This window comes from Cyprinus carpio, chromosome A17 (assembly GCF_018340385.1).
Source record: "Cyprinus carpio isolate SPL01 chromosome A17, ASM1834038v1, whole genome shotgun sequence".
In the NCBI taxonomy this organism is placed as follows: Eukaryota; Metazoa; Chordata; class Actinopteri; order Cypriniformes; family Cyprinidae; genus Cyprinus; species Cyprinus carpio.
This window is the reverse complement of record NC_056588.1, coordinates 1,887,139-1,912,537: the sequence shown is the minus strand read 5'-3', so window position 1 is coordinate 1,912,537 and position 25,399 is coordinate 1,887,139. Positions and strand designations below refer to the sequence as shown.

The 25,399-nt window shown below is 34.7% G+C and overlaps 2 protein-coding genes across 3 annotated transcripts; both read right to left on the bottom strand.

Annotated features, from left to right (window-relative positions):
• Window positions 1-159: 159 nt before the first annotated feature.
• On the bottom strand, window positions 160-13,717 carry hao1 (hydroxyacid oxidase (glycolate oxidase) 1). Of its 2 annotated transcripts, XM_042773475.1 has the most exons (9): window positions 13,529-13,665; window positions 10,456-10,527; window positions 10,182-10,333; window positions 8,302-8,557; window positions 5,810-5,985; window positions 2,249-2,340; window positions 802-960; window positions 650-719; window positions 160-393 (listed from the first exon to the last, which is right to left on the bottom strand). In XM_042773475.1, the coding sequence occupies exons 3-9, from the start codon at window positions 10,285-10,287 to the stop codon at window positions 326-328; spliced, it is 927 nt and encodes a 308-aa protein (XP_042629409.1). In that variant the 5' UTR covers window positions 10,288-10,333; window positions 10,456-10,527; window positions 13,529-13,665; the 3' UTR covers window positions 160-325. The 2 variants fall into 2 exon arrangements, with proteins under 2 accessions (XP_042629409.1, XP_042629408.1); XM_042773474.1 differs by lacking the exon at window positions 10,456-10,527 and having other exon boundaries at window positions 13,529-13,717.
• A 3,545-nt stretch (window positions 13,718-17,262) lies between these two features.
• Window positions 17,263-21,632, bottom strand: LOC109063680 (fucolectin-4-like). The gene is made up of 9 exons (XM_042773480.1): window positions 21,581-21,632; window positions 21,372-21,406; window positions 20,723-20,787; window positions 20,273-20,555; window positions 19,295-19,428; window positions 19,178-19,210; window positions 17,999-18,281; window positions 17,578-17,714; window positions 17,263-17,463 (listed from the first exon to the last, which is right to left on the bottom strand). Exons 2-9 carry the CDS (start codon window positions 21,395-21,397, stop codon window positions 17,459-17,461), a joined length of 966 nt encoding a protein of 321 aa, XP_042629414.1. The 5' UTR covers window positions 21,398-21,406; window positions 21,581-21,632; the 3' UTR covers window positions 17,263-17,458.
• Window positions 21,633-25,399: the final 3,767 nt, after the last annotated feature.

The window sequence follows — 25,399 nt, the reverse complement described above, 5'->3', positions numbered from 1 at the left end:
AATATGCCTATAAATATCCTCTTCATTTTGTTCCCAGTGTCCGGACAGTGAAGAAAACTGGAAGAGTCACAAAACTGGTTTGGGTTACCAAACATTGCCTGCTTCCAGTAAACAGGAAGGATTACTGCTGTCAGGCACAGTACGTCTGTACAAACCACACGCTTTTGATGCATTTATTCAAACTTTTACACGAATGACTTACACAAATGTTTTATTCATGATGCTAAATCTGTCAAGCACAAATCCTCTGGGTTCATTTGAATTACACAAGTCGGTCCAGTCACAGGCACACATGAAATCCCCCAGCATGCAAAAGTTCTGCACATTAAAACCTTGAAATGAGCTCAGATCTTCTCAAAAGGGATCTATTGACTTCCTTCAGTGAAAGACATCCTGCCAGAAGACAACATACAGAAAAACAATATCAAATACACTGGTTAACCTGCATTTATGTAGCTTTTTTTTAGTAGTATTTTAAAATATTTTTATATAGTATTTTATGTAGTTCAGTACTGTTCTACATTTTACTGTAATTGCTTTTTGTTCTAAAAATAAATACTTTTGTTTTACTTTAAATCAATTCAAATAATTTATAGAATTAGAATTTTTTTGATTACCCATGTACATAGTAATGCTCAAACCGAGCTACCTGTAAGCGCCAATGCAAGGTGAAGTTCCTCACGCAGTATTTGGAGAACATTACTGACTCCTTTGTCACCCTATGGACAGAAAGTTTGATGTCCGGTTACACATTAAGAACTAACATGCATGTCCAGTAATTCAATATTTACTGTGTTTTACCTCGCAGGCGAGCGCCCACAGGATGGGTCTCCCTACAAACACAGCCTTTGCTCCCAGAGCCAGAGCCTTCAACACATCTGTGCCCTTACGGACCCCTCCGTCCATGAAGACATCCACCTTTCCTTCTACAGCCTCCACAACCTCAGGCAAAGCGTCAATCTGCACTGACATACGCCATCACGTTACTGTATGTTATTGCTTAAAGGCTCTTTCATTCGCAGTTATACATTAGAATATTTACGATTTTTTAATGTTTTTTAAAGAAGTCTCTTCTGCTCACCAAGGCTGCATTTATGTGATCAAAAATGGATTAAAAATTGTGAAATATTATTAGAATTTCAAATAACTGTTTTCTATGTGAATATATTGTAAAATGTAATTTATTCCATTGATCAAAGCTGAATTTTCAGCATCATTACTCCAGTCTTCAGTGTCACATGATCCTTCAGAAATCATTCTAATATGCTGATTTTTGCTCAAGAAACATTTCTGATTATTATCAATGTTGAAAGCAGTTACAGCTGCTGAATATTTTGGTGAAAACTAACATTGAGAAGTGTGGGGTAAGATTAAAAGTAAAAATTAATACTTTTATACAGGAAAGATGCATTAAATTGATCAAAAATGACAGTGAGAACATTTATAATGTTTCAGATGATTTCTATTTCAAATAAATGCTGATCTTTTGAATTTTTTATTAATCAAAGAATCCTGAAAAATTAAATGTACCACAGTTTCCACAAAAATATTTAGCAGTAAAAACTATTTTCAACATTGATAACAATCAGAAATGTCTTAAAGCAGCAATTCAGCATAGTAGAATGATTTCTGAAGATCAGATGACACTGAAGACTGGAGTAATGATGCTGAAAAATTCAGATGCGCATCACAGGAATAAATTATATTTTACAATATATTCACAGAGAAAACTTTTTTTTAAAAAAATGTTATAATATTTCACAGTTTTTACTGTATTTTTGATCAAATAATGCAGCCATTTTTAGCAGAAAAGGTTTCTTTCAAAAACATAAAAAACATTATTCCAAGTATCAAGTTTTTTGTCTTACAGTATATTGTGTCACCATAACTGGTTATCACAGAAAGTTCTAGAAGGATAGAGCTTCAATAAATCATCATCAGCACTAATTATAGATCATAAGATTGGAAGTGTTGGAAGACCTGTAGCAGATACAGCATCTCTGCATCTATATTCAGAACGCTCTTCACGCTCATTTGATGTTCTTCAGTTTTGAAGACCACTATGCGCACATAAAGCTTGCGGTTGTATTCAAACCTTTGTTTGGCATCCAGATTGGTAAACCAGGGACCGTATTTCACACTATCAAAGATGCAATTTACAGGCCGCAGAGGAAGGTTTGCAAAAAGGACTTGTGGGTTGGAGGTCTCTGGAGAACAATAATGCCTCATTTCTTCAACAGACACTTACGGTGGCTGGAACTCCATCAAGCTGTCTTGCTCCGTGGTTTGACACAAGTATTCCATCCACCCCATACTTCAGAGCTTCTTTGGCATCTTCAGCTAAAATGGCAAGATTCACCATGAGCAGAACATTAATTACTGCGGTTCTTCTGAAGCAGTTTTGCCTTTTCTCATTCTAAAATTTGGAGGCAAAATCTTTTGCATGGAGGAAATTATGTTACATTGCAATTATGGTATGCAGTACTGTCTTTATCTGTATTTAAAGGGCTAGTCACTAAAGGATTAAAAGATCTGCTCACTCTCAGGTCATTCAAGCTGTAGATGAATTTGTTTCTTCATCAGATTTGGAGAAATGTAGCATTCCATCACTTGCTCGCCAATGGATGCTCTGCAGTGAATAAAAGCCGCCAGAATGAGAGTCCAAAACACATAAAAAAACATCACAGTAATCCACAAGTACTCCACACCACTCCAGTCCATCAGTTAATGTCTTGAGAAGACAAAAGCTGCATGTTTGTAAGAAACAAATCCATCAAGAAGTTTTTAACTTCAAACTGTTGCTTCCAGCTAAAATCCTCAATCCATAACGACTCTTCCTCCAATGAAAAAGTGCATCTCCTGTAGTCTCTCACATCCAAATCCTGCCACATATTTTATTTGTTTAAAGCTGTTTTTGCTTGTAAATGGTGCTTGATCTGTGCATATTTCTCTCCTGATTCAGTCCTGACCACTCTTTCCCTGGAGGAAGCGTTATTATGGACTCGTATTTTAGCCAGAAGCAACAGCTTTAAGTTAAAAACACCTTAATGTTGGATTTGTTTCAGCTTTTGTCTTCTCCAGATGTTAACTGATGGACTGGAGTGCTGTGGATTATTGTGATGTTTTTATCAGCTGTTTGCACTCTCATTCTGACGGCACCCATTCACTGCAGAGCATCAGTTGCTGAGCAAGTGATGCAATGCTACATTTCTCCAAACCTGAGAAAGAAACAGACTCATCTACAGCTTGGATGGCTTGAGGGAGAGTTCATTGTAAGGAGATTTAAATTTTTGGATGAACTATTCCTTTATTGCAATCATTACTGTTACTATTGCATTCACTCTTTGAAAAGACTTGCTCAATTTATTTTGCACAGGAAAGCAGCTACAGAAAATGTGAAAAATTAGCTTTACATAGTGTAATTTAATTTCTCCAGGTCTGTTCTGTTCGGAAAATTCCCGAAAATGATTAAATAGCGTTTTCCTTTCAGCCGAGGCCAACAGGAAAGGATGCACTTTTCAAGGAAAATTATGTTCCACACATGAGCTAAAATAACTAATGGCGTTCCCCAATTACCCCCCACCCCCCACCCAACATACATTTCTGAGTTTGTCAGGGAACACATTTAAATCCTTTGGTCTGCGCTGAAATAAAAAGACTGGGTGTGTGTGTGTGTGTGTGTGTGTGTGTGTGTGTGTGTGTGTGTGTGTGTGTGTGTGTGTGTGTGTGTGTGTGTAGGCTGTGTGTGCGTGTAGGTGTGTGTGTGTGTGTGTGATCGCTCTTTTATTTACAGAATATGCTATTTCCAGAGCCAAAGAGAAGATAAAAGTTTATCTGAAGACACAATAACAGCAGTAAAGCTTCTAGACGTTTCTGAGATAACCTCAGCGCTCACAGTCTGACTGCTTTTTCCTCCCGGGAGATAAATGACACATTATCTTTAATTAGTGGCTCCTCGCTGACAGACGGGGTCGACCGGCCGTTTGTTTTGATTAGATTATGCAAATAGGTTGTCCTGTATCAGTGACGGTGAGCATTTCACACACTTAAAAATAAAGGTTCAAATTAGAACCAAATAAATAGAACTTTTATTCTGAAGTTCTTTAGAAAACATCTGTACTGGTGGATTAAAGAATCCATAAATTAACAAACTGATCTTAAAAACCTATAACGTAACATCAGGAATTATTTTAATCTCCATAAAACATTTATTTTAAGGGTGCAGGCAAAAGAAGACATTACAGACTTAATTAAATCCAAACTGGACTTTTATGGCTTTATCTCATGTCTATTGGCTTTGAGGTCAGCTAGTGTACTAGTGTAGGTCTTCACATTTTAAATATGTAATGTTTGCATAACATGCATTTATCTGGCCCCTTTTTACAGACAGAACAAATTTATCCTTCAGTGGCCAAGATATCCCACAGTCCTGTGCGTGCAGTTTGGCGGTTAGAGGAAAGAATAGAAATGGTGTCTGATGAAGTAGTTTAAGCGTTTAAATTTATTCATACACATATCTTAATTTAACTTATTTTTTATTTAGTTTTATTTTATTTTATATTTTAATCTTAGTTTTAGTTTGATTTATATTATATTATTTATATTTGTTTATATTTGTATTTTATTTTATTGATATTATATTTTATCATATTTAATTTATTAGTGACCTCGGGTTTTGGAAAGGTGCTATAAAAATAAAACCTAGTAGTAGTATCTTTAATATTTTATTTTATTTAAAGGGGTGCTATTATGCTTTTCCCCTTTTTCAACTTTAGTTAGTCTGTAATGTTGCTGTTTGAGCATAAAAAAGATCTGCAAAGTTACAAAGCTCAAAGTCCAATTCAAAAGGAAATTTTCCATTGGTAATTTTTTATTTTAACAGAAATCACTTTTCAAAATCTACAACGAACGACTCGTTTGGACTACACTGCATAATTTCCGTGATTAGTGATATCACAAATATTGATGAACGGGACGAGACCTGGTTGAGCTGCACTAGAGAAGGCAACGAGTGTTATCACTATGTCTGAGACACGCTAGTTTTCCAAAGGCAGACAAACTTAGAATGGTTACAATCATCTGGGTTTTAATCGCACTCAAATTGATTTGATTTTGACACAATATTTACACTGAAGCTGGCATGCGGCTATGGTAAGGGGCATGACATTTCCCGACCTTGTGCTGAGCGCTGCCAATCACAACACACACTGTCCCAGCTAACCAATCACAGCGCATTTAGTATTTCAGAAGGCGGGCCTTCATTTGATACAGGAACTATTCCAGCCGTTCATGCCAGACTGAGAGAGAGGTGTTGTAATAATGTAAAATATGTGAAAAATAATGTGTTTGAACAACCTAATATGAGAGCCTGTTCTAGTATACCCCCAAAACAAAATCAAGACCTTGTAAAAGTGCATAATAGGACCCCTTTAAAAATAAACTCTCTAAACCTCACTTTAATTTTTATTTTATTTTTTTAAAGATATTACACATGATGTCATGATGCATTGGAAGTCTGTCTGAATCCAGTTTTCTGCCTGTAAAGTCTGGACAGCTTTCAGATACAATCACATATGATGTAAGTGCAGTATTTTTTTATTTAATTAAATTGTTTATTTTGTTTTATTTTATTTTATTTTTAGTATTTCTTTTTTATTTCCACTAAATCCTTGTTTGGTTATTTCTGTTGATATGCTGCATTTGAAGCCTGTCTGAATCCAGTATTCTGCCTGTGAAGTCACCGTTTTCGGACACAAGCACACATGACATGACAGCTCTTCCAATCACCAAACACAACAGGATGGCTCACCTGTCAAAACCCCTTTGACCACCACAGGCAGGGAGGTCATTCTCTTCAGCCACGCGATGTCGTCCCACTTCACCGTGGCATCTATGGCCTGAGTTACATACACCGCCAGGCCACTGTCCTCCCCGTAACCTTTTTTTGAGGAGAACGCTAAATCAGGGGTCTCGAAATTAGCCATTCTGGGGGGAAGAAAGAAAAAGAAAATGAGAGTGCAAAATGGAATTAGTCCTGTGAGTGTTGTTTTTGGTCAGTGTATGAAAACTGAGCCGGGGTTTTATCCAAACACCAGAGCTCACGCTCAATGGCACCTTGTTGCCGCTGCTGCGCTTTGATTTGTGGGGCCGAGCGAAAGTCTCCGGGAGGGTTGAGATGAAGTTCATGTTGTGTCACTGCTGATGGAAACGGAGGTAGTTGTGCTGAAATATACGGTGGGGCCGTGATGCTTTTTTGGATTTCTAATTGCCGTAATTCACCTCGTGGGATCCAGAGCAGGAAGGCTTTACTTTCATGAGGGCATTTTTATAGTGGGCTGCTGTTGGCATATCTGTAGAACTGCTGATATCTGAATGTTTCCCCACATAAAAAACATAATATAGCGAGTGTTGACGGAGCTAAAGCTGAGAGTATTAATCCCCATGAGCGGTGTGATCTACTGTACGCTTCCCCTGTTCAAGAGAGAGATTTCTGTTTCCATAAATACATAAAGCTCTTCAGTGAGCGTTTTGGTTTTCAAGGGACAACAAACCTGTAAAATAATCTGTCCACCAGGGTGAGAAAACTGAGGTTTTTTTTTTATGAAGAAACCTCACAAGAATTGTAAAAGTAAAAGTATATGTTCTTGTGAGTTTTTTTTTTACATCCATTAAATCAAAACTGAAATGTTTACAATGCAGCATCTGACTAGAAAGGTGTAAATGAAGATGCTACTTTTTTTGTAAATATTGCAATTATTTACACCATTATAGTATTAAAAGTAAGTATTAAAGCATCTAGAGTCTGTTAGCGCATTATGTGGTTGCTAAGGTGTTGGGATGCAGTTGTCAGGTTGTTATGAGTGGTTGCCAGGGCGTTGGTATGCAGTGTCTAAGATGAGTAAATTTGCAGATCTGACAAATATAATTTCTAAATGCATAACAGGACATCGCTATGCAGTTGCTAGGTAGGTAAGTGGTTGCCAGGGTGTTGTTATGTGCTTTCTAAGCTTTCTGAGGGGCTGTTAGAACGTTATGTGGTTGCTAAGTTCTAAGTGGTTGCCAGGGTGTTGCTATGTGGTTTCTAAGCATTCTGAGTTGCTGTTAGAACATTATGTGGTTGCTAAGGTGTTGCTATGCAGTTTCCAGGGTGCTCTGAGTGGTTGCCAGGGCTCTGATATGCAGTTGCTAAGGTGATTAAAGTTGCAGATCTGACAGTATCATTTCTAAATGCATGCCAGGCCATTATTATGCAGGTAAGTGGTTGCCAGGGTGTTGCTATGTGGTTTCTAAATGTTCTGAGTTGCTGTTAGAACGTTATGTGGTTGCTAAGTTCTAAGTGGTTGCCAGGGTGTTGCTATGTGGTTTCTAAATGTTCTGAGGTGCTGTTAGAACATTGTGTGGTTGCTAAGGTGTTGCTATGCAGTTTCCAGGGTGCGCTGAGTGGTTGCCAGGGCTTTGATATGCAGTTGCTAAGGTGATTAAAGTTCTGAGAGTATAATTTCTAAATGTATGACAGGACATTGCTATGCAGTTGCTAGGGAGTTTTGAGCAGTTGTCAGGGTGTTGCTATGTGGTTTCTAAACATTCTGAGTTGCTGTTAGAATGTTATGTGGTTACTTAGGTGATTCTATGCAGTTGCAAGGGTGCTCTGAGTGGTTGCCAGGGCTTTAAAGTTGTAGATCTGACAATATAATTTGAATGCATGACAGGGCATTGCTATGCAGTTGCTAGGGAGTTCTTAGTAGTTGCCAGGGTGTTACTGTTTGCTTTCTGCATTCTGAGTGAACTCACCACTTGTTGATTGTTCATATATATATATATATATATACTATCATCTATACCTGTTGCCACAGCATGCTACATTTACCAGGACATTTTAAGTGTTTGTTAGAGCATTGCTATGCAGTTGCTAAAGTGTACTGAGTGGATGATAGGGTGTTGCTATGCAGTTGCTAAGCTATTCTGGATGCTTCCCAGTGATATGCAGTAGCTAAGGCATAAAATTGAAATATATCATTATAGATCTGACCATATGAATCTTTGGTGCAAAAGTCATAGAAAACCTCCGGAGCAGCAGAAAAAGTGTCAGTGTGATAAAATAATAGTAAGTCCTGCCTGTCACATGCTGCTGCTGAAGTTACACTGAAATTACCAGTTGTTGATTCAGATCATGTCTATTCTGATTTCTGATCGGATGAACAATTCACACTGTGTTTGTGAGTTTACAAACACAACCAGCGATGTCTGTAAAGCTTGCTGCTGGCATGCACGCACGTCACGTGTGGTTGTCTCAGCGTTTACCTCAAATGAGAGGGCAGCTTAAATCGGTTGCGCACGTCATCACGTCGCCTGCCAAGATAAGGTGTGTCCACTGTGACAAAGATACCCTTATACCCGGCCTTCTCAGCCCTCCTGACCAGAGACTGAGTCAGCGCTCTGTCTTTATAAATGTACAGCTGCATCCAGCGCACGGCTCCAGGTGCGGCCTCCGCTACTTCCTCAATGGTGGAGGTGGCCCATGAGCTCAGCATCATCCCCGTGTCACAGGACAGGCAGGCTGTGGATGGGAAGAGACCAGAGGATGAGTCAGAACAGCAGGGTGATTGTCATAAGGGTGGTGTGGCTCACAAGATACTGAATGGTCTTGGGTTCGAACCTTCTAACAGGGGTGATCCTTAAACTATATCACCTAAAGTGTGTTGGATCTGCTCAGAGATAATAGATCCCTCACAAAGTGCCAAGCTGACAATTTTCTTCCTAAACTCTGCATAGGTACTAAAATTTTTACTTCAATAAAACTGTGGTAATTTTGTATTCACTATTACTGACAGTAGTAAAGAAGTATGGAAGCTCATTTCTGCTACAGAAGAAAAAATATTGCAAAATATGAGATTAAAAAGACAAAGTTTTGAAATAAAAAGTCTAATTATGAAAAAAGTATAAATTATTAGATTAACAACTCTAAATTATGAGATTAAATATTAAGTATTAATTATGTAATAATTTTGACTGTTTGTCTCATAATGACTTAGTATGTCATAATTTTGACTTTTTATTTCACAATGACATTATATTATAATTTTCGCTTTTTTTCTCATAATTTTGACTGTCATCATTTAAACTTTTTATCTCATAACTGACTTAGTATGACATTAATGTTGATGTTTTATCTCTTAATTATGAAAATTCATGTCATCATTTTGACTTCTTATCTCATAATTATGACTTATGTCAATTATGACTTATGTAATCATTTTGACTTTTAATTCATAATAAAGACTTAGCATGTCAGTATAACTAAGTGTAACTTAATATCTAAATTTATATATTAAATCTTAATATATTAATATCTCAATAATAATATCTTACTATTAACATCTCAGTTTTATCTCTTTTATCTCATAATTATAACTTAGTGTGTCATAATTTCAACTTATTATCTCATAATTATTACTTTGTGGCTAATAACTTTGGCTTTTTAGGTAATAATTTCAACCATTATCTCACTTTGTTTTTCTTTTTTTATCTCATAATTATAAAGTAAAAAAAGTAAAGTGACGTGACATACAGCCAAGTATGGTGACCCATACTCAGAATTCGTGCTCTTCATTTAACCCATCCAAAGTGCACACACACAGCAGTGAACACACACACACTGTGAACACACACCCGTAGCAGTGGGCAGCCATTTATGCTGCGGCACCTGGGGAGCAGTTGGGGGTTCGGTGCTAATTATAATTATGACTTTTTATGTTATAATTTTAACTTTTTACTTCTCATTTAATTTCATAATCATGACAGTACAACATTATTATGACATAATTATGTGTTATAAGTTTCATGATTTCATATTTTTTATCTGATAATTGAATTATAGTCATATGTCATAATTTCAGTTTATAGTCATATGTCATAAATTCAATATTTTGAATTTTATTTCATAATTATGATTTAGTATGTTTTTTGTTTTTTGTTTTTTTTTTGTTTTTTATCTTATGTGGCAGAAATGGACTTCCATATTAGGGCCACACTGAAACTATAGTATATTAGCTCATACTATGGTAACCGTGATCCATTTTTGTTAGGGTTGTTTAAGTGTGATTGGGAGCAGGACATACTGTAGAATGTAGGAAAGACTTATGGTGCCACCATGTGGTCAGAGTAAGTTAATGGTGTCTGACCTCTTGCAGTGGCCGTTTCACCGTCCGGATGCGCCATTCGCTGCATAGCAGTAGCTGCCACACAGATGGGCATACTGACTCTCTGGCCCAGAACTGTGGTGGACATGTCCACTGTGGACACGTCTCTGAGCACACGAGGGTAAATGCACCACCTGCAGGACACAGCAATTCATATTTCAGAAATAAAAACTTTATATAATAATTAAATATAGATGCAACCGGGAATGGGTGGGTTTATTTATAAATTGATTATAGTCGTTTTTTAGACACAAACCTTAAAGTCTTGACTAAAAGAGACTTTAAGAGACCAGTGGGGCATGTTGTCCATTATAGTGGGTATGAAAACCTGTTAATACATGAAATACAGTAAAGTTAAATGTTATGTCTCTTAAAAAAAAACTTATACTCTTCTCAAAATCCTAAAAAAAAAAAAAAAAAAATTATGTATATGTTGATAGTCTTGGCTCATTTCATTTTGCAAAAACAATTAAGAAAAACAAAAAAAAAAAAAAAAATCTGCATTTGTATTAAAGGCAATTTTAAAACATTTTCAGCTAAATATATTCAATAAAACAATTAAGAAGCACAACTGCAACAAGCTACTTTTTGTGGAAACCATGTTTATAAATAGATGAAATGTTTGTGTTTGTTTTTTTCCTGCATGAGTTGTGTAGCGTATGACTTCAGCCCTGACGGTCACTCAGTTTTGTGTTAATATTTGTGTTCATTTCTTGACTCATCGGGTCTGACCGCAGCTCACTTAACTTTCACAACGCGTGTCTGTAACCTGGAAGGACATCTTGTTTGCACATTTTATAAATATGCATATATGACTAATATATATGTATGACTAATACAGTGGCATTATTCATTTGGACAGAGCCTCTGCTGACACTGCTGTAAGGCCGTATTTAGGTCTCTAGGGTCCGTCTGCCCACCCACACGAACGCTCCAGGCCAAGATAAACGCACATAATTATAACTGGCCTTAACTGACCCCACACACCCCAGAGAGGCTGTCTAAAATTAGGTCAAAACATTTAGAAGAAGTGTAATTCTTGTCAGGCTGACTCAAACTATTACACACTGACTCATGCCTTTTTTACTTCATGACTTAAAAGCAATTTGCCAGAGTTCTGTGTTATTACCTGTTTGGTCATTTTTAACGATGTTTAATTTCTCTCACATATTTTATATATATATATATTATATATATATATATATATATATATATATATATATATATATAGTGACTCTAAATAGGATTTACAGACAATTATGAATCAGGAGATAATATTTCAAGAAAAGGTGTTCTTTTCTGAATTTGATAAAGAAATGTCAATAAACAGCAGGTTTTCATTGTGAGTACAATTCCCCATATTTCGTGACAACATGCCCCATTGAATGTATTCAGTTAACAGTGTGTGTGTGTGTGTGTGTGTGTGTGTGTGATAACAGTAACAGTATGGAAGCCAATTTCTGCCACATATGTAAAAAAAAATCATACTTTGGAAAAATCCTAATTTAATAAAATATGAGATTAAAAAATAGAATTTTATGAGATAAAATGTCAAATTTATGACACAAAGAGCCAACATGATATGTCACAATATGCTTGAAATATATATATCTAAATTTTTTAAAGTGTCATAATTTTGAACTTTTTTATCTCATTTTCATAGTCATGACTGAGGATGTCATAATCAATAATCTATAACTATCACATATAAATTTTAATACCATAATTCATAATTTTAACATCATACATAATTTACAACTTTTATTCAATAATTACTACTTATATTCAAAATTTTGATCATTTATACATCATACAGTACATTAAACTCAACTTTCTTATCACATTTTCTAGTAGTTTCAATAATCATAATTATGACTTATCAACTTTTTGTCTCATAATTATGATTAGTATGTCAACTTTTAGTCCCAATTTTGTCTTCATGTCATAATGTCAACTTTTGTCTAATTTTTATCTAATTTTCATAGTCATGACCAATAATTTCACAAAATTGAATTACTATCCCACAAAAATTAAAATATCACTGTTTTGCCATAATTTTATGACTTTTTTCATAATTGACTTTCATAATGACTTTTTATGTCATAATTTTGACTTTTATGTCATTTTTATCATTTATCTCATAATTATGACTTATTATTTCATAATTTTGAGTTTTTATGTCAATTGCAACCTTGATCTTGTTATTTCATATATATGACTTATCACTTCATAATTCATACAATCAATATCATAGTATGTCAACCACATGAAAAAAAACTTTCCCTCAATTAAACCCATAATTATTACTTAGTATGTCATGTTTTTTTTTAAATAAATTTGGCTTGAATTAAACCCTGCGAGATCTTGACTGTGACAACTAGCCCCAGTCTCCCCTGTAAGATTTATTTGTTGCTTTCAGATAATAGTTGGTTCTTTTGCTCATGCATTTGTCTTGTCGTTATGTTTTTCACTTAGCAGACACTTTTATTCCCGATCAGCTGAGAATATATTTGTCTTACGCCTGGACAAACATGTGCTTACGTGTTCAACAGAATCAGATCACCTGTGCTTTGAACCTTCAACTCTTGGGTTAAAAGGCTAGATCTTTAACTATGGTAAGACACACCCTGTCATAAACTTCTTGAGATATATAATTATCTTCGGTAGTATGATATATATATCATAATATATATATATATATATTATATATATATATTATATATATATATATATATATATATATATATATATTCTATAGTATATATATAAATTAGCAGTTTGATATCACATAATGTCAGATGCATGATTTGTAATTGAACTGTAATATAATTATCTTCAGTAGTATCCAAAGTAAAAAAAAAAAAAAGAAAAAAAAAAATTTTCATTAGAAGAAAACTGTGCTTAGTTATAATGAAAATAATCTCACTTTGCAAAACATCTTAATGGTTTTGAAAATAGACTTTATCTACATAAATAAAAATATAAATACTATTTACTCTTTTAAATTATATACAAACTACACTAACATTTGTTATAGGATTTACTTTGGTATAGGATTTACAATTTTAACTCAAAAAGTGCTAGTAAATTTCACAAATAATTACAAAAAGCTGAAAATACACATTGCATTAAATGTGAAATTTTGAAACAGAAAGACTCGATAATCTTTGTTTTATTTACAACTTCAAAAAATCATTTTGTACAGTGTACGACCCAACATGTTTTTTGTAAAGATTCACACTTACAGTATATGCCTTTCTTCATGTCTTCTCTGTAATAAATGCTTGTCAAATCAGAAGGTGTTTATATGATGATGAACAGTCACATACCTGGCAAATGCTGCTACGTTATCACGCAGAGTTTGCTGCTCATCTGCTCCTGAGAAATAATAATCATACACTGACTTTGGTAAAAGTCTTTGAGCTTGACGCTCATAATCACTGACACACACCAGCGAGTCTGACATGTTTCCACTGATGAGACTCAGAGCTCTTCAGCCAGCTGGATTTCACCAGGATCAGAGAGCCACTGATCAATTATTAACTCTCTCAAGTTAACTTTCTGCAGTCTTTCAACTAATGTGTATCCAGCATTGGACCCTTTGCCCCGTCGCAGCTATAGGGGCTTCTGTCATTAATATGTGAACCAGCACAGAACTGAGTAAAAATCAATACTGTCTGTACATAATGAAATCTCAAATAAAGAGGTTTGTATGAAAAATTAGAAATTTAATATGACATGAACAATGTGTCATTGGGTCAAAAGAAAAAAAAAAACATTTTGCATAAAGAATATTATTGTGACATTATTTTCTTGACAATAAAGCCCATTTTGACCCCAAAATTTTATTACGGCAATGCATCGGGATGTTTTCCATTTGAATTTGTTTGTATTTATTGTTTGTATTAATTATTCTCAAAGGAAATTATCATCCATTCAAATGTTTGTTAGTAAAAAAAAATAAAAATAAATTACTACCATGATGCAAATCTTGATATAATTAATTTTAACAATTATTACTTAATATAATATAACATAACATAAAATAACATAACATAACATAAACACTATATATATATCATTGTTGTTGTTATTATTATTATCACGTTATATATATATATATATATATATATATATATATATATATATATATATATATATATATATATTATATATATATTATATATATATTTATAGTATATATATAGTGTATTAATTTATTTATTTGTATTAATTTAAATAATTGAACATAAGTTTTTTGTTGTTGTTTTTACATCTTTTGCTTAATTGTCATCAAATAATGCAATATAATATCCTAAAAAAAAAAAAAAAAAAAAAAAAAATTTTTTAATACTTTTTTTCATTTATTATGTTACTATTCTTCGTTTGTTTTGCAATGTAATTGTCATCAGATAATATAACAGTATCTTGAAGGTCCGAAATTAGGCTTCATTCAGTTGACAAAATCTAATTTCTTTGGAATTATGTTACTATTCTTCGTTTGTTTTGCAATCTATTAGACATACTATGCAGACATACCTCACACATTTTTTGAGATACTCCCCCCTCCGAGAGTAAAAACCGTCACAATATTCTCCCCCATCATCTTGTATAGAATTTTAAAATTGTGTGTCTCCTCTCAGCCTCCTCTGCAGCTTTACGTAACAGCATTACAGTGCTTCACAACAGCTGCTTGCACACCTCGACTTCACATCACACCACACAGACCAGAACCTCAGTTAACAGACTATCAAATGCTCATTCCTTTAAAACCAGTATTAAAATGACTCTTGTCCCAGTGAACCAATTCCTATGAAAACCAAGTCATGAAAACATGAGACTCTCATATTCCAGCTCTGCTTATTCTGGATGTTCATCAATCAACTTCCTGTTTTGCATTTAAACAAATGAGGAACAGTTTTGATGTTGTTGTTGTTTTGCTTCTGTTTTTGTTTTGTTTTTTTCTTCTTTCATTATAAAAAAATACATTTAAAATGCAATGTTGGTCGTACATCTAATATTTGTATTTGTCTACAAAAGCCTCATTTGAATCAAGCAGTAAAGCAGATCTAAAGGTTTTTGAGATCAATAGAAATCAGTTCTGCCTGTTGGACAATGTTTGCTAGTTTCAGGTCTCTTTGATCAAGCCATGGCAATTATTTTTACATAATAAAATTATTTATTTTTATTACACAATAACATTTAATTTCCATTTATTCATTTACACAGAATAAGTGTAATAATTTATGGTGCTATTTTGTATCATTGAGATATTATTATAGTTTTTATTTAAAAGCTCTTGTCTTTTTCTCCTTTTCCATCTCTCCAATTCTATTCTGCTCTCTGGTGATTGGAGATAAGTGGGTCATGACCTCTCACTTTGTTGCAGTTTGCAGATTTTTGTAAAATAACTAGATTTTGCTTTTAACATTTTTTTTTTTTTTTTTTCAAATAAAATGTTGGGTTCAGTTTAATAAGTTGCAGGCTCATTTATTGGTAATAAATAGGCCTAATTTATAATAAATAATATTGATGATAAATAATTGATTTATATTGGTCTTGTTTTGGGGCTTATTTTTGAAGCTGCGGTTGCTTATTTGTCTCACGAGAGTTGGCTACAGTGGATAGTGAGTATGAGACAAAAAGGAAGCAGGACTCTAAAAAATGCTGGTTGTTAAAGCAAAGCACTCTAAAAAATGCTGGTTGTTTCAACCCAACTTTGGGTCAAATATGGACTAACCCTACTTTTGGGTTAAAAATATAATAAAAAAAAAATTTAACCCAATGGTTGGGTTAGTCCATATTTGATCCAAAGTTGGGTTGAAACAACCAGCATTTTTTAGAGTGAAAGCAGCATCTTGAATATAACATCTAAACTTCTGTTAATTCTGAACAAGAACTGTTATATGAAATTAATTCAAACTGGTTAGTACTGTAAGTGAAGACGCAGAGATCTGTTAGTGTTTAATGGTATGTTTCTGCAAGTCATTTGACTTTTTTATTTTGTTGTTTTTTTTTTTTTTTTTTTTTTTTTTTTTTCAAGTATAATAAAACATTTTGAAAATAAAAAACATGAAAAAAATAAAAAATGAAAAAATAAAAAGCACAATTACCTTAAAACATTAAATGCAAGTATCTGAAAATATTTTGCACTGTATTTAAATTAGGATATTTTACTTGAATTGTTCCTTTGGCAACTATTACTACCAGTCATTTGACCTTTATTTATTTATTTAATTTTGTGAGCAATGGTGTCATCTGTCCATTTACACCATCTGGTGGTGATTTCACAAATTAGTATCGCTGTTATTTTTGTAAATTTACATACATATCTAGGTAATTTAAGAAAACAGAAAAATACTCTATAAATAATACAGTATTTTTCTGTGTCAGTAATTATATAATATTTAAAATAACAGCCAAATTATTAATTTTACAGACATAGTAATTTTACAGTTTTGTGTAGAATTTATGGTAATTTATATTTATTTACATACATGTATTATGTCATCATATCTCAAACTCTAATATGCATGACTCAAGTTTTGTTTGTTTGATGACGCTGCAGGTTGTTCTGTATCCAAATGCATTTTGTCAAGTGAAGTGAAATTAAATAGATATTTTATGATAAGGTAGTAGGGTGCAGATTAAAAGTATAGTTCACCCAAAAATGAAAATGCTCTGGTCATCCATGAAAAAACTGATTTACATTATTATAATAATAATATTATTATTATTATTATTATTATATTATTATTATTATTATTATTATTATTTTCTTAAGTAGAGAGTAAAGACAATTTTTAGCTGAAACCATGGTCATTGGTGATTTTAGAAACCCTGGCCAGTATTCATTAAAAAGACTACAATCAATGCATGTCTTCTGTCAAAACTGGAAGACAGTGGCACAAACGTCATTAAAGTCAGTGCACTTCATAATACATCATAACAAAATCCACAAAACTACAACAAAAAAATAATAAATCTTATTATTTATTTTTTACAAAATTTAAAGATCCAGATTTTGTTTTTTGTTTTTTTAGAAAATTGCAATACAACATGCAATGCTGTAGTAATTTATTTATGTAGAAAGCAAAGATAAACAAAGGATGGGAGGGTTTATGGTGTAAATACAAATCCCCTGGAGGAAGGATAAAAGTGCTTAAGTAAAATAAAAACAATGGGAAAAAAGGCAGTTATTTTTTATTCATTTTGCTTATAGGATCAGTGGACTGTGGTGTAACATCATCTTGTTCCACTTAATCTGGCAATGAAATCAGAGGGGGAAAAATCATTAAGGCAACAGAAACATATAGTACATACTGTACATACAAATACAAATTTCTACACACCACGTCTCTCTCCTTTTATCACTTACCAGAATATACCTCAACTTCACACAGAGTGAGGTATTCTGCACGTCCAGGCACAATAAGGTTGACGTATCGCCCCTTAAGAGGCTTAAACTCAAATGTTTTTGTGTTTCCAAGTGGGATGGGCCCAACAGTTGCAGCCCTGTGAAGACACACGGAAAGAGAGAAAAATAGAGGAGCACATAAAAACGGCATGAAGCATATTAAATATACTTCTGTCAAAGGCAAGTTTGTATTAGATATATTTAAAATTGCTTAAACGTAATCTTTAGTTTGGAGAAATGTGGCTAAAGTTTCAAAAACTGTGTAAGCATTTAAAAAAAAAAAAACTGTAAAATGATTTATGCAAACTTGCAAAGCAATTTTATCACATGTATTTAATTTTCTAATTATTTGTGTAAGTCTTGAGAGAGCGACAGCACTTACAGCTGATTATTGTTGCCGTTATTCTCCAGGCTGTTGCCGATACGGATCTGAATACCCCTGATCCTCTTTTCACAACAGTCTCCACGATTAGTGATGCTAACCCTGGTTATCCTGTAGACGTTCAACAAGTCAACTCTCCACCAGGGGTCTCTGTCCCCATTAGTCACGCTGCAGGACCCGAGCGCGTAACTTGACTGCCTGTTGCCATCGACAGCATTATGAGCAACTCCTAAATTACTGTATGTGGTGGACTGAACAGCATTGCCTCCAAGAGCAAGATTTCCTGTTTAACATAAAATAAGGCATTATTATTATTATATTATTTATTTATTTATTTATTTTGGTGAAAAAGCTGTGTAATAAGTAAGTGACTCTTACTGTATATTATTTCTGTATACTATTCTTTGTTTGTTTTGCAAGGAACTATTGTTCTTCACAGAAGCTTTGCATTTATTACTAGTGAGCTGATAAAACATTTCAACTCAAATCCAGGGCCATGCCGAGACCTTTGGAGGGTCAGGTCAAAATGTAAAAGGGTCACATTGAACGAGGCTGTGCTCAAAATGTCAATACAGCAATATATCGTGGCACTTTCCTTGCTTATACGCCTATCAATATGTATTGCTCTATCTGATGTTTGTACACAACAGATGCTTTCCAAATGAAGCGATCTTTAACAGACATCTTGCAGATGTACCTGTGCTATCTGGGTTGGTGTCCAAAATGAGGGGATGTGAACATTACAGAGCGCTAAACACTCTCATGCAGTGTGTTTCATTCATATTTGAAGCCGTAGGGCGCTCTCGCACAGAAAGTCCAAAACGGACTCAAAGAAGTAAGCAGAAAAACTATCAATTAGACTTACTGGCAGCCGCAGACGTTATTGAAGGTTTCCTGATAGTGTGCTAAATTACTGACATCTGATGAAGTCAAGTGAAAGGTCACCATGTGGGTCATTTTATTTATGGCTAAATTATTATTCATTAATGGTTGTAATAGTTAGATTAGGCAGGCCTTCACAAAAGAGCCTTTAAGAACCACCCCCCCAAACATTTTGCCTTGACAAAAGGGCTCTTTGGGCACGTTCCAAGATAACAACTGTCTGGATGTACATGATCCCTTATTGGTTACCAAATATATGTGTTACTGACAGCATTCAGAGTAATGAAGAGCACTCACTTGGAACACAAATGTACAGTGGTTTGTCCTCTTCTGTAAATAATAACAGTCATACACACATTATTAAGTACATGAACAAATTTTTTCACAGAGTCGTCTTCTCTCTCTGTCCCTCACCTGCAAACACCTCGACTTCACACAGAGTAAGAATTTCATTATTCCCGGGTAATAAAATGTTAACATATCGGCCGTTAACAGGCTCAAACTCAAATGTTTTTGTGCCATCAGGAACAGTGAGAATAGTTGCAACCCTGCAAATTCACAAAGAGCAGTGTTAAAAATGGAAACCAGAGGCCTCTCAATGCAATGTACATTTAACAAATTCAGTTAGACTGTACTGAAATCAAGTGAGATTGTATAGCACTCTTCACAATACTAATGATTGTTCATGTTTTATATCACGTTGCTACAAATTTAAAGTTGTATTGTGTACGCAGAACCTCCTTTAATGACTCAACAGACAAGTGATTACTTTCCTTTTCCACTGGGTTTGCTTTAATGGAAAAAAACTACAAATGGAGAGAAATGTTTTTTATTTGTTTATTGTAAGAAAGAATAGCAAAGAGAAACTTTGCAATCTTCAGTAGCTCTGAATGAAACTCTATGCTTTTGGACCTTTCCAAATATTTGGTTCACTTCTTGTGTGCTTGCAGATCACTGAAATTTGCATCACTGTTACACCTTTCTGTGAATTTCTTCAGGTCGGTGACATCAATTGACCCTTCTCAAAGACTCGCCCCCCTTAGTTACTGTTGCTATATCCGACAAGTCATGGCGATCTCACACCACGCATCATGTTCTCACGCAGTGAAAAATACATTGCGGAGCAAAGAGGAAACTGACAACACCCCAACAGACATGCAGTTTGACCAATGTTTGCTTACATTCAGGACCTAAACAGAAAGGTCAAAGCAATGCAAAATCACACAAAATGAATGCAGACTGTAGAAAACAAAAGCTGAATCCTGGACATTTTTGATGATTTAGAAGTCCTGGCTGGACAGGTCCAAAAAGAGAATGTATGGGCACCCTGGTTAAATCAGATCGAGCATCATAAACATGGGGAGATGATAAAACATTTGAAACATTTCTTACAGCTCATTGTTGTTTCCGTTGTTCTCCAGGTTGTTACCAATACGAATCTGAGCTCCTCTGAGGCGGTCTTTGCAACAGTCTCCACGATTAGTGATGGCAACCTTGCTTATACTGTAGACGTTTCCAAGGTCAGCTCTCCACCATGGATTCAACTCAGATTTAGTGTGAGTGCATGAGCCCTTGCCATAATCTGCATTTCTGTTTCCATCTACTGCATGTTCAGCAATTCCATCGGCTTGGTATAAGGAGGACTGCACTACCCTGGCATTAAGAGCAATATTCCCTGTCCAACCAATAAAAAATAAGACAGCTTCAAAGCAATACAAACAAATCAATCAATCAATCAATCAACCACAAGCTTCCAATTTCCATATTTCATTATATAATTTTAATAATTTAATTTTATTGATATGTAATATGACGACTCACAATGGTTACAGATAAACATACCTTTCAAATAAGCAACGGACAGGCCAGTAAAAAGTGTTAGTACCAAAATCACACGTATGGCCATCCTGATTAAAGACATAACAACACAACACATCATCACAGCATATGAAGAAATTATTTTCAATTTCTCATCCTCATTTACACAAAGAAAAAGAATATAGTCCAGATTGAACACTTGATAAAACTGCAAAGATTTTAATGCAGTTAATAAAACTTTTCAGTTGCATCTGTTTTCATTCATGTACAGTATATTCACAAATTCAGTCTTGATTAATATAATTTAAGTTAGCTGCTCACAATTATCAACAAACACACTTGGTTTATTTTTTGTTTTTGTGTAGTATGAACATGACATTTACACTGATATTAAAGTTTTGTGAAAGGAAAAATAGATAAATAAAGTAGCACAACTTTGTCTCTTTTGACGATGAGCTTTGTTAGAAGTTTGATCAGATTTGAGTGTTTGTACCATCTCTCAAATTTATCACTAGTGAAACTGATACCAAATTGGTTTAATACTCTGTAATCAATCAATCATTTTATATATATATATATATATGTGTGTGTGTGTGTGTGTGTGTGTGTGTGTGTGTGTGTTGTGTGTGTGTGTGTGTGTGTGTGTGTAAGACTGCATAAACATTCAACTCACCTGGAATCCATCAATGTTTCAACCATGATTATCCGCTTTTAAACAAAATAATAGATGTTTTATATAATGAAAAAATTGTATTATAAATACTTGTTTATAAATATATAATGTATATTATCCAATATATTATTCACATGTGGAATATTATGCCCTGACAAAACATTTCAAACCAAAAATGTGCTATTGTAGCTATGAAAATTAATACACACCAGCAATCTGTGAAGAGTGCCTTGAATAAGACTCTGCTCTGAAATGATGCTTTATTTATTGCTGAATTAGTCCCTCCCAACTAAATGAGGTATCTGATATCTGAATATTCAACATTAAATGGACCAATTACGAAAGAGTTCCTATTTTTTGTAAGCTCTTATTCTGATAAGAGACAATTACATATGAAATTTGGAACATTCCCCTATAAATGTAATTATTATGTTACAAATATGTAATCAGTATGTTTATGTTATTAGCAGGGGTGCACATTATATTTTCAGCCTGGTTATCATATGAGAACCTGGATATTTGGTTTGTTCCTCACACAGCACATAGTGTGACCCATCAAATATAACTATAAAAACATTAATTAATAATAGTGACAACATTATTGCAATTTTTTTTTTAAATAAAATAATAAATTAAATAATAAAGTGTGATAATACTATTTTATTTTAAAATAAAAGAGAGTATTAAATACAAACACAATTATTTTATAGTAAACTTAAAAATAAAAAGCTTTTATTTTTATTATTATTATTTTAATTTGAACTTTCATCATTTTCAAACTGAAAATCAGCCAGCTTTTATTTTGGCGAGTTAATGACGCAGCAAGCATGACACCGAGCCATTTCTTCCTGCCACTTACCTGTTACCCAACACAAGGGAAGAAACCGGCTCTACACAAAGGTTGTAAAACCTCATGAAGGTGTTAGGTGTTGCCCAGCCCGCAGCTTGACAAATGTCTACCAGAGAGGCGCCGGGCACCAGCGCCCAGGGGGAGGCAACGCTCCGAGTGGAGTGGGCTCCGACCCCAGGGGGCACGGCTTGCCTTGGGATTGGTATGCCAAGGCGATGGCATCCACTATCCAGTGGGCCAACCTCTGCTTGGAGACAGCCTTCCCTTTCTGTTGACCTCCACAGCAGACAAGGAGCTGCTCAGAGCTTCTGAAACTCTGGGTGCCACAAAAATTGCAAAGTTTGGCTCCACCCATATGTTTAACCACGTATATGCGTAACAATCTTATGGGACACAACAACGCCAAGGCAGGATCTGCCTCGCTTGCAGGCTCATCACCTGATCTCGGAAGGGAGTGGTGGGAACTTTGGGCACGTATCCATGCCAGAGTCTCAGGACAATGTGAGAGTAGGCCGGCCCGAACACAAGGCAGTCTTCACTTACAGTCTTATGCTTGGAGGTCCCCAACCCTCTTGATAGAAGTGAGTGCGATCAGGAGCGCTGTCTTAAGAGATAGGAACTTTAGCTTTAGCTGTATATACAGTATATATACTTCAAATACTACAGAGACAAACTTGCAGGCAAATATAATTTTATAAAATATTTGTCCAAACAAGAAACGTAAACACTCCAAATACTTTTTCTGCTTGTTCAGTTGACTTTTTTGAAATAAGTTGCAACATTTGACTTCATATTTCATTTCACTTGAGAATTGTAGTAATGGTGCTTTTGTGTTTGGGAAAACATGAATAATTTTTGCTAAATGAAACTGGACAGTTGATTTCCCTTCATGGGATTGGATTCTAAACTCAAATCTTTATACAAAACACTTTGTTAGTGTGAAGTTCCTATGCATGTTAACAGAAAATGATGAAACCCCACAGCGGCATGCAAGGGCAGAGGAAAAGACACAAAAATATTATATAAAAACATTTTTCCTTCCAAAATATACACACAGCTCTGTTTCCACAAAACAACACAAAAATTTTTTTTAACAACACAATCATTATAATATAGTATTACACCACAACAACACATCACATTTAAAAACAGAAAAACACCTCTACAAAACTTTTATAGTTCTCTTATATATAAAAAACAAATTAAAAATATATGTGGAGCCAAAAAACTCTAAAATTTTTGTAAACCATTTGCATAAAGCAAATAAAAGATAAACAAGATGTAAGTTTATCTTCATGAATTCAGATTGTAGATCACAGCGTTTTTGTTTTTTTAGTAGTTGCATTAAGCCATGTCATGATCTTATCATGATTTCAGTTTGAATTTAACCAAATGTGCAGCCTAAATGAGCCTTATCACCAATGCCCACAAACCTCAATAAACTGGAGCAACACTGTAAAGAAGAGTGGTCCAAAATTCCTCCAGAGTGATGTGAGATACTGATAAAGTCATACAGAAAAGTGACATGACATACAGCCAAGTATGGTGACCCATACTCAGAATTCATGCTCTGCATTTAACCCATCCACAGTTCATACACACAGCAGTGAACACACACCAGGAGCAGTGGGCAGCCATTTATGCTGTGGCGCCCAGGGAGCAGTTGAGGGTTCAGTGCCTTGCTCAAAGGCACCTCAGTCGTGGTATTGCCGGCCCGAGACTTGAACCCACAACCTTAGGGTTAGGAGTCACACTCTTTAACCACTAGGCCACGACTTCCCCAGAAAATTATTACTTCAACTTATTGCTGCTATAAGTGGATCTACAAGCAACTGAATCATAGGGTGTCCTTAGTTTGTCACACATGGCTTTTCCATTTTGACATGGTGTGATATGCCATGTGTTGTTATATGGTTATGGTGAGGTTATATTTACCAAATTTTAAGACCTGCCAATGACCAGATTATTTTTTATTTTATCCTAACACAGAAAACCATGGAATTAAATAAGGTGTCCTTTCCTCTTCACTGACTATTTCTGAAGGTGGCAGCTGCAGTAACACAATGACTTTACCAACTGGCTATTGTCTAAATCCACTTATTCCACAAACCAGTGGCTAATTTAATGCAGTATTAATGCAATTAGCACTGTTGTCTGAATTTCTTCAGCATCAGTGTGTGAACCCTTATTTTTTATTAAATTTTTGTACTTTCACAACCTTCACTTTACACACACATTGCACAAAGCCAACGATTTTATCTTTGTTCTTGTAAGACTGAATGTAGTTATGCAATTGTAGTAGACCACATAACACACAACCTCTTTGTTTTTCTCTCTTTTCTGTAGCTCTAGCAGTGTTTACTTGAATGTGTATTATATGAAACGTTTTTGGAAACATCAGTTAAGGAGTTCTAACCATCAATCCATTTCACTAACAACAGACAAATATTCATCTGTCATTCATATTAAGCTATCGAATGGCTTTGGGAGACATAAAAAAATTATGCATGAAAACTTTTATTGTGCTTTATAATATTTTTTGCCATTTCTGGAACTTAACAACTGTGAACTGGACTATTTTCACAGCCTTCGCTTTACACACATATTGCACAAAGCAATGATTTAATATTTTTCCTGCAAGACTGAATGTAGTTATGGAGTTGTGGTAGACCACATCATACACAACCTCTACCTGGAAAAACAGTGCATCATACAAACAGTTCTAATCTATAAAATTTTAATGGTAAATGTTGTAAAACTTCAGAAGCATCACTGAATACACCTAACAGTTAACAACGGCAAAAGTTGAGAGTGATAAGGAACTGTAGAACTGTTGACAGAAATAGAGAAAAAAACCATTGGAGAAACCAGGCTCAGTCGGGGGTCAGTTCTCCTCTGACCAGATGAAACCAGCATGGTGTGGCTTAATTCCAGGCTGCAACATAAGTCAGCCTTCTCTTTGATGATTGTGGTACATCACATGGTGATGAAGTCGGAGCTGGCCACAGGGCCTGTGCAGAGGACTGGTCTGGTTCTCATGGTCTTTGGTGAGTTTCTGTGCCGATCAACCCATTGTCATCAATCAGTTTATAAAAAACACAACTTTACACATTCCAATTGCATGTAATGCATACACCAAAGTCCAATTTTGCATGCATATTATACACCAGTCCTTCCC

Bases quoted from the DNA above. Each gene is read 5' to 3' on its own strand.
- LOC109063680 (XM_042773480.1), bottom strand. From the start codon at position 21,397: ATGGTTGAAACATTGATGGATTCCAG. The intron at 18,282-19,177 runs GTGAGTGCTCTT...TATGTTAAACAG, and splicing joins ACTGTACATTTGTGTTCCAA to GAAATCTTGCTCTTGGAGGC. The intron at 17,715-17,998 runs GTAAGTGCTGTC...GTGTCTTCACAG, and splicing joins AACGGCAACAATAATCAGCT to GGCTGCAACTGTTGGGCCCA.
- hao1 (XM_042773474.1), bottom strand. From the start codon at position 13,665: ATGTCAGACTCGCTGGTGTGTGTCAGTGATTATGAGCGTCAAGCTCAA. The intron at 961-2,248 runs GTAAGTGTCTGT...ATGTCAGTGCAG, and splicing joins TTGATGGAGTTCCAGCCACC to ATTGACGCTTTGCCTGAGGT. The intron at 720-801 runs GTAAAACACAGT...TTCTGTCCATAG, and splicing joins TGTGGGCGCTCGCCTGCGAG to GGTGACAAAGGAGTCAGTAA.